At 42.4% G+C, this 9,468-nt stretch overlaps 1 protein-coding gene across 1 annotated transcript; it reads left to right on the forward strand.

Moving 5' to 3' along the window:
• The first annotated feature begins 35 nt into the window (after positions 1 to 35).
• Positions 36 to 7,958, forward strand: TFAM (transcription factor A, mitochondrial). Its single transcript, XM_027693026.1, has 7 exons — positions 36 to 136; positions 263 to 390; positions 2,271 to 2,341; positions 4,209 to 4,358; positions 5,761 to 5,856; positions 6,685 to 6,741; positions 7,719 to 7,958. The coding sequence occupies exons 1-7, from the start codon at positions 36 to 38 to the stop codon at positions 7,932 to 7,934; spliced, it is 819 nt and encodes a 272-aa protein (XP_027548827.1). The 3' UTR covers positions 7,935 to 7,958.
• The last annotated feature ends 1,510 nt before the right edge of the window (positions 7,959 to 9,468 follow it).

Here is a 9,468-nt window from a genome sequence, read left to right on the forward strand (position 1 = left end):
CGGCCGCCGTCCCGCGCAGGCGCGGCGGGCCGGCAATGGCGGCGGCGGCGGTGCTGGGCCGGGCCGCGGGCCTGGGGCTGGGCCTGGGCCTGGGCCTGGGCCTGGGCCTGCTCACGGCAGGGCGGCGGCTCCTCAGGTGCGGGGCGGGAGCGGGGCTGCGGGGAGCGGGGACCGCCTCGGTAGGGTGCCGGTGACCGCCTCGGTGGGGTGGCGGTGACCGCCTCGGTGGGGCGGCGGTGACCGGCGGTGCCGTTGTGTGCAGGGCCGGTGGCGCGGCGGAGCAGTGCCTGTCCCGGGGGATCAGCTCGGATCAGCGCCCGAAGCGGCCTCTCACCGCCTATTTTCGTTTTATTAAGGAAAACCGTTCGGCGTTTAGGGAAAAGAACCCAGGTACGAGGGATGAGGGGAGGGGAGGCGAGTCCGCGGGGCCCGCGGTTTGCTCCGTGCGGGAGCGGGGGCGCGGCCTGTGCCCCCCGAGCTGGGCTGAGCTGGGAACCGGAACAGCCTCTGTCTGTGTAAAACCGAACCGCGTGCAGGAATTATCCATTACCCTGATTTTAGAAACCCAACCCATGTGTTTATCCATAGCATGCCCCAAGCGAATCCAGCATGGCCGTACTTACTGCGCACACGTGTGTTATTTTCGCCTTCTGCGCATCATAACTCAAAACAATGAGCGCGCGTATAACTTTAAAAATGTGCATATGATTTTATTTTGACGTCTGGTAATTGAAAGACTACAGGTACTGGATTGTCTTGGCTGTAAATGGAAGAAAAAGTAAATGTATGTAGAGGAAAATGGTTTTCTGTGAATATGTTTAATTTGCTATCAAAAACTTTATTTACAGGCAGTGCAGTCACTCTTGCCAGAGAGCAGCAAAATGGAAAGCTGTGCTGGTTTTGAAATATTGTTGAAATTCAAGTTAACATGGTTAAAAAACTGTGGTCATATTAGCAAACCCTTGAGGTAAATTTAAGTAGGGAAAACCATTTGATACCCCACTCAGCAGTTCAACAGTTCCACAGTCAAAAAGGTTGGGAACTGAACTATCAGAGCTTATTGTAGTTACATACTACACCAGTGTTTTCCACGTTTTCAAAATTTGAATAATCTGCAAATAAATATACTGGATCTTATATACAAATTGAGAACTTTTGGTTTTCTTGTTCCAATAGAGGTAATGGTCAAAAATAACTTGATAATTTATTAGTTCTCTTTTATCATTGGCCAAAGCATCATATTTTCAAAGGTTTTAAGGTTCACCTACTTGGACTAAAAGCTCTCCATCTGTCTTGTTTTTCCAGAATTCTGGAAGTCAGGTTACTGAGAAGAGCTTAGTTCTGCTTTCCCACCATTGAGGTGGCTGAGCTTTACATTTGAGGTGGAAGAAAAGCTCATCTGTTTTTGGTTTTTTTAATTGTGAAGTAGAGGAAAAGCCTGTAAAGGATTTTTCAAGAAAAGACCACCTTATATCCTTTTTGCACCACCCTTCAGTTTGGTTGGGGGTTTTTTTGGTTGGTTGGTTGGTTGGTTTGGTTTGGTTTTGTAATTATTATTATTCTTCTCCCCTTCACAAATTCAAGTCTGGCTGAAGGCCTCATCAAATGACCATGGTACAAGAGCCAGAGTCAAAGGCAGTCAGCTGAAAACCAAAGTAGACTCAAGTCACCAATTTTGTTTGTAGGAGAAGGAAATTACCTTTTTTTTAACCTTACTTCTTTTGAATAATATTGTAAATAAAGGACTTTAATAAAGATCACAGAATGTGCTGAGTTGGAAGGGACCCACAAGGATCACTGTAGAACAGGAGAAGGTCATATGTGCTATATCAGGTGGATAAAGTCACATTATACTTGCTTTGAAGAATTTAGCAGACTCTCTTTGCTAAAAAAGGAGAACTGGAAATTTTACTTTTGGTCTCTTCCCTGCTCCTCCCTCCAAATTCAGACCATCTTGCATTGTGTAGAAAAATATCCATCTCAAAAGGAAAAAATTGAATTGTTGTGGAGTGATAATAGCTGCCTTAAAATTGTGCTTCATCTTATAACTGCACGTTTCATTCCAGGTTGAACCAAGAGCGGTGCCTCTTTCCCATCCCCAGAATACTACAGTTCTGTTTAACTGCCACAGTAAGGTAGTTTTATGGAAGGATGAAAATGTTTCTACAGGAAAAAGATACTTGTGACACCTTTCCTTGGGAAAATTGAAGAACCTTCCTACAGATACAATGTTGATCTTTATTTTCATGCTTTCTCCTTTTAATATACAGAAGCAAGCAGCACAGAGCTGACCAAAATATTAGCAGGTGCTTGGAGGGAGTTACCAACATCCCAGAAGCAGGTAAGAGTGTATCTTTGCCCTGAGTACTTTGAACTCTGTACAGTCTTGGTGGTTGTTTTACTTGGTTTGGTGTCCCTTGTGGATTTTTTGTTTCATGTGGTGATTTTTTTGGTTGGTTGGTTTGTTTTTAATCAACGGTTTAAAAAGCACGTGTGTACAAAGGCTCAGACATCAGTACCCCACAATGTGGTGGGTTGACCCTGTCTGGACACTGAGTGCCCAGCAAAGCCAGTCTCAGCTGGGCAGAGGACAGAAAATATACTCAAAGATTCATGAGTTGGGATAAGGGCAGGGAGAGATCCCTCACCAGTTACTGTCAGGGCAAAACAAACTCCACCTGGGGAAATCAGTTTATGACCAATCAAATCAGAGTAGGCTAATGAGAAATAAAAACTTAAATCTTAAAACACCTTCCCCGCACCTCCTGTTCTTCCCAGACTCAATTTCATTCTCTGTTTCTCTAGTTCCGCCCGCCAGTGGCACAGGGGGATGGGGAGTGGGGCCTAAGGTCTGTCCATCACATCTTGGATGCTCCTTCCTGCTCAGAGGGAGAACTCTTCACACTCTGCCCCTGCTGGGGCCTTCCTACAGGAAACAGTCCTCCATGAACTGTTCCCAGTGTGAGTCTTTCCCACACGCTGCAGTTCTTCAGGAACTGCTCCAGCATTGGTCCCTTTCCATGGGGTGCAGTCCCTCATGAATAGGCTCTTCCAGTGTGGGACCCCCCCGGAGTCACAGCCCCCTTCAGGCATTCCCCTGCTCCAGTGTGGGATTCCTCCCTGGGCTGCAGATGGATCTCTGCTCCCTGTGTTCCTCCCTGGGCTGCAGGTGGATCTCTGCTCCCTGTGAACCTCCATGGGCTGCAGGGGCACAGCTTCCTCACCGTGGGCTGCACCACAGGCCACAGGGGACCTTCTTCATCACCTGGAGCACCTCCTCCCCTCTTTCTCCATGGATCTGCAGGAATAATCTTCTCACATTCTCACATCTGACTCCTCTCCCAGGCTGAAGTTGTGCAGTTTTCTTTTTCCCCTTCTTAATGCTCTTATCCCAGAGGCACCACCACTGTCACTGGTGGGCTGAGCCTTGGCCAGCTGTGGGTGCCTCTGGAAGCTGCTTGGCATTGGCTCCATTGGACACAGCAGCTTCTCATGGGAGCCAGCCCTGTACCCCCCTCACCACCAAAGCCTGACCATGCAAACCCAATACAGGAAGATACTTTGATACCTGTACACGACCTGGGTTTTCATAATTTTAGTCTGTTGCCAGAGAAAGGGCACAGCTCTCACTCCATATGGCTGTGGGGCTGGGAACCGAATGTTTTTCCTTTTTACATGGTAATTATGTACGTGGTGCATTACATGTATAATAATATAAGTTTTGTAAAGTTACTCTGCTTTCATGTGCATAAGTTAGGTGAAACCTCAGTTAATTTTGATGAAAGGACCAACTCTTTTTTTTGCTACTTGTAAATTTATTGAAGAGCCATCAAATTAACTTTTAGTCATAAGTAGTGAAGTTTCTCTAAGAGTGGCCGTTTCAAGCGATAATGTAAAACAACTCTAGGATTTGCTAATTGCACTTAGCAATTAAATGCAGCTAGGAACTAATTGCAGTTTTCTAGCTAAAGTAGTATCCTTTTTCAATAGAATTGAGGTGCTCTCATATCCCTTTTGGACTGCTCACTCTGTGTGCTTTTCCCTTTTTGTGTCTGAAATGGATAACGGGGGGAAGTCAAACAGATGAAAATCTGATGTTCCAGGGTAATTTTTTCCAGTCTTAATTTTTAAAAGTGTTAGCTTGTCTGATGATCAGGTGGTTCTGACTGAAAGCATCTGTTTAAGGCTGGTGATGATTTGTCCTGTAGGTTTACGAGGAAGCAAAAAAGACAGATTGGCAAAGATATGGAGAGCAGCTGGCCAAATATAAAGCCCAACTAACTCCAGCCCAGGCTGCAGCTTTGAAGGAGGAAAGGAGAAAACAACTGGCAAAGAGAAGATCAATCCGGGCAAAAAGAGTAAGCATTTTGAAGTTCAAGTTTCTTTTCTCTCAAGGAAGCTGAAGTCTGTCTAGTATATAGAGCAGAGTTGAAGCATGGTTTTAGAAATGCAGAACCAACTCAGAATAAAAGAAAATACACAAGAAACACAAAACCCCAAAAATGCCATGGACTAAATATAATTGCTGATGTTTTGGCATTCCTGTGCTTGAAGAACACAGAACTAGCACATATCTTTATGCTTAAAGGTAGCTTCTCTATGCTTTTTTTCTCCCTATTCCTCGAGCTGCCAGAGAAAGGATAGGTAATAAAAGGCATTTGGACCAGCAACACTTCCTTTGGATGGGAAGACGTCCAGAAATAGCTTTTCACAAAGGCCTTGTATCTCTTACCTCATTGGCCCCTACCAGAGAGCAGCTCTTTGAAGGAGCCTTTTTTCCTTCCTTTCTTTGGACTCTGTGACTTTGCTGTCTGTGTTGCTGCTGCCATGGTGAATTAGGGCTGCAGAGGGGCATCTCTTTACTAGAATCCTTTTCTAGCATATTCAAGCAGACCATCTTCCCTATTCCCTTTTAGCTGGTTTATATATAAACCTGAGAGACAGAACCATCTACAAAGGTATGATATTGGGATTGGTCCCATAGCAAAATCACCTATTGCTTGCTCATTTCTGTGAATTAAACTGTGACATTGCCCTAACTAGCAAAAGTGAAATTAATTTGGTTTAAAAGACCTCTACTTAGAGGAAGTTTTTAATCCCAGTGATTGTCTTGATCCTTTTTATAGAGTATGGCAGCCCAAGGAATTTAGCTAGCATATTTAATACCTAAGCAGATGTTAATTTGCAGCACCCAGGCTCCAGTGGGAATGTCAGGACTGGAGAAAACAAGAAGTGTAATTGCATTCATAACTTGCTGTACTTTCCTTCTCGTGCCATCATCCCTGCAGGCAAAGTGTTCTGATAGCAAACCCAGTTCTGTTTCCCTGGAAATTGGTTCTGTTCCACCTTCTCACCTCCCACAGTCCACCACCTGCCCTCCTCTCTGCAAGCAGGGAGTATTTCACAGCAAAAACAGAAGCCTTATGAAGAATAATAGAAAACCTGTCATCATTATTTTCTTACAGAGGAATTTAATAACAGTCTTTGGTTTCTGGAACACTTAGCTGAAGTAAGAATCAGTTTAAAATGCTTCTTCTATATCTGTGAAAACTCAAGTTGTTAGCTTTTCTTAGTTTAGTTCAGCATTAGTCTTGACAAGCACAGAGAGCATCATGACATACAGTCCAGTTTACAGAATAAAACACCAAAGAAAGAATTTGTGTTTGGTTTTTGTATAAAATATAAAGACAAACGGTAAGCTTAGTTTTGGAAAAAATGCATGCTTGGTAGATGGAATAACTTTTCTTGTTGTTTTTAAAGGAATTGACTGTGCTTGGAAAACCTAAAAGACCTCGTAGCGCCCTTAACATTTTTGTGTCCGAAAAATTTCAAGAAAGTGAGGGAATTTCACCTGCGGTAAGCCAGGAAAGATTGTTTTATAAAATAGATCCATTGCATTCAGAAAAATCTGGTTTAGATTGTGTCATTTTCAAAGAAATTGTTCAATAGTTCAATATCTGCATGTTGCTTTGCTTAGGTTACCTTTTTTAGGCTGCAGTGATCTGCCTGTATACTGCCGCTGGCATGGCCTTTATGAACTGCTGTGTGGGTATACAGACTTTAAAGATTTGCAGTATTTTTTGCACTTCAGTGTTACAGACTTCATCTGTTCCTTCTGTAAGGAGAGAATTATTCTCCTCTTTGTTTTGGTGTAGAAACACATTAGTTTTTCAGAGTTGTGGTGGTCTGCTCCTGTTCCTGCAATACGAGTTCATTGTACCTCCTATAGCTCAGGTGGTGTTACAGAATATGCCAGAGTTCCTCAGCAAATTCACAAGTTCTGCACTAAACTGCACTTTGGGGTGATGTAAATGACACTGGTGGATTACAGCACTCAAAGTGTTGGAGACCTCCCCTGTGTGTCTAATATGTTCCTTACCCTACACATTTAATCAGTAAATTGGGATGGTGGATCTGGTTTGTTCCTTGGTTTTCCATGTACAAGGCAGGCTTCTCCAGTCAGCTGAGGCCTGGGCTGGAAACATGGCTCACATGATGCCCAGCAGCTTGTTTTGAACCATATAGTGTATTATTTACCTACATTAAAAGGGTGGGGGTTAAACCTGTGTGACTTTGTGCTTTTTTGCACTGGTTTATGTTTGACTTTCACTTGTGTGGCATTCATCTGTACCCCTCTGAGGTCAGCCTGTTCCTAAAGTAACCCTCATGTTCTGTATCCTGTAGGCAAAGCTGAAGAAAGTATTTGATGCATGGCATAAACTCTCCACTTCTCAAAAGCAGGTATGTCAGTGGATTTGGATGAGGCTCTGATGTAATCAGAAAATGACAAACTTGAGTCAAAATTGATATATTCATACAAAATCTTGAACTTAAGTTGCTCAAAATATAATACTGAGGAAAATACTCTAAGATCTTCATGCATCTTGAAAAAGATTGTTACCTTTATTGTGGTAGTGACCATTTTATTCACAGTGTTGTTGAAATGTAAGCCAGTGGGATAGGATGGAAGTTCAGTGTGCCTGGTAGTGGATGCTGAGCAGTGTCTAGAGGGAAAGGTGGAATAATGTGCAACAGTCTGACTTTTTTCTAATAATACATAATATGTTTAAACACCATCATAATAATTTGCTGCTCATGGAAAGACTTTTGACAGGGAAAAGCATCAAATCTACAAATGATGTGCATAGGGTAATTTATTAACTTTGGTTGTCTGGGGGATTATTCTCTGCCAGCTTTCTCAGTATACTGAAATACAAATCTGCACATGGCCAGATGAAAAATGAGGGCTGCTATACTGAAATCTAATCTGAAAATGTCACAGTTTAGGTATTCTGTACCTTACTGTTCTTCCTCCCAAATGACCTTTGTCCAGATCAGTTTTGAGTGTGCTTAGGACACACCCTGGGTTCATGATCTTACTGTAGAAAAAAAATTGAAATAATTCTGCAGTGATATCTGTTCCTGTTCGTCACATAATCCACCTCTCTCAAACTAGTGCTCAAATAAAAAGCCTTAGCTGTTAGTAGCAATATTGAATAAACTTCTGCTTCAGGAGTGGGCAGCTCTTGATATAACCGTAATTTAGTGCTAAAGTTTTGTATTTTTCTGCAAGTTTGATTTTTTTTTTTTTAATTATCTGGAGGTGAACGCAAATACTTGGGCTGTGCCAGTGCCCAGGTGTTGTTCTAAGTCACCTTTGTGTCATGGCACTTTTCCAAAGCCCCTCCTGTAACTGTTGATGCCTTATTTTCCTCCAGCCATACCTGCAGCTTGCTGAAGATGATAAGGTTCGGTATGAGAACGAAATGAAGTCGTGGGAAGCAAAAATGGTTGAACTGGGACGTGAAGACCTGGTGCGTTCCAAAAAGAAAAGGCTAAAAAAGAAACCTACTGAAACTGCAAAGAAAGCTGACAGAGCCAGAACTTCCTTGGGTAACAAGGCAAAATTGAAGTTGAAAAAAACAGAAGAGTAAAATGGTTAAGTATTTTATATTTAATCCCTTTTGGTTGTCATGTCTCTATCCTGTTGCGTTAATGCTGCAGTCAGTGTTAGCACTGAAATTTGAAAGCCCTAAAGACCCTTGAAAGAGTCCAATGGAAAGGTGATCAGGTAAGAGAGGAGTCATTGTCTCTCAGAACTGACTGAAATAATCACTGCAGGTATAGGCTGAACTGTGGAACAGCAATCAGTTAATCAAGCTATGAATACTGATACTCACTGACATCAGCACAGCTCTCCAGTAATGGTAGATAACAGCCAGCTTTTATAAGATTTTTTTTTTATAAAAGAAAGAATATTCTACAACGTTACCATCTAAAATCTGTAAATAAAAGCTGAAATCTGAGTTAGTGATGCTGTGTTTTATTCCCTCCGTAGTATTGGTAGTGAAGACAAATGCTCTACATTTCAATAACAGGCACAAGAAATATACTAACTTTCATTTTATGCATCTGTCTTTTTGTACCTGTTAATTTGTGTATGTTACATTTAATTAAAGACCATATGAGTTTTGTATGAACATACCTTTATTGGACTTTTATTCTGTGGGGTTTTTATGGGTGCATAAAAACTTTTCCTTTGCTGTTGTCACATTTGGGACGGGGTAGAAGGAAAAGAAAATATGTGAACTGTTAGGCCTCTCTGCATGTCCTCCCTCTTCCCTGAGGCCCTAGAGTGTCACAATAGCCACTTGATTCCATGGGAATCTGCAGTGTTCAGTGTTCCATTGGTTATTACGTGAGGCCCCATATTGTCACAAAGGCACTGAAAGGAGAGAGGATCCCCTTTCCAAATGACTCAGTAAATCAGAAGTTTTAGCTTAGATAAAAATTAAATCCTAATCAACAAAGAGATTTGCTTTCTTGTCATAGTAGTGGTCTTTTCTTTTAAGACTACAATTAGTTTCAGGATGTAGAAGGTAGATGATACATGGAAACTAATAGAGAGTGTATCGTATGCCCACCTTCAAGAAATTAGCTTACATGCCTCAGAAAACTTGTTCAATAAGAGATTGTTCTGTTAAGAAGAAATTCATTTAAATATTGTTTAAGCTAATGGGAAGTCCTAGTTATCTTTAACCAGTGATGAATAGATGTGTCTTAGCTGGTCCTAGAACATTTAGTTTAGTGGTTAGGGCTCAGATGGATCAATCAGAGATGCTGGGAGGGCTGTCAAGCGAGAAGATCAGTCTGGGAAAATGACTGCCCCTCGCAGGAGAAATGGATGCTAGATGGCAGTCTTGCTCCACGAGTAAAATCCAAGATGCTCTTAGACCCCAAAATCATGACATAATTATAGATTGCTTGTGAAGGGGGGAGGTCTTTCAGGTATCACTGTATTTATATTCCAAAATCATCACAGGGACAGCAGTGATGTCATTGAGGACATGAATTCCACCCCTGGGGAATTGGGCCATAATTATGGGACGCCTGTAAAATCTCGGCTTTGGGAAAAGGTTGGGCAAGGTGTTAAAAAGGATGGTTTTGCCTGGGATGTTAGACGTGGGA

Source organism: Neopelma chrysocephalum, unplaced genomic scaffold (assembly GCF_003984885.1).
Source record: "Neopelma chrysocephalum unplaced genomic scaffold, ASM398488v2 Primary Assembly neopelma1_89, whole genome shotgun sequence".
NCBI classification, from domain to species: domain Eukaryota; kingdom Metazoa; phylum Chordata; class Aves; order Passeriformes; family Pipridae; genus Neopelma; species Neopelma chrysocephalum.

Coding starts and splice junctions, on each gene's coding strand:
- TFAM (XM_027693026.1), top strand. CDS start 36: ATGGCGGCGGCGGCGGTGCTGGGCCGGGCCGCGGGCCTGGGGCTGGGC. Junction 5,857..6,684: donor GTGAGGGAATTTCACCTGCG/GTAAGCCAGGAA, acceptor TGTATCCTGTAG/GCAAAGCTGAAGAAAGTATT. Junction 6,742..7,718: donor TCTCCACTTCTCAAAAGCAG/GTATGTCAGTGG, acceptor ATTTTCCTCCAG/CCATACCTGCAGCTTGCTGA.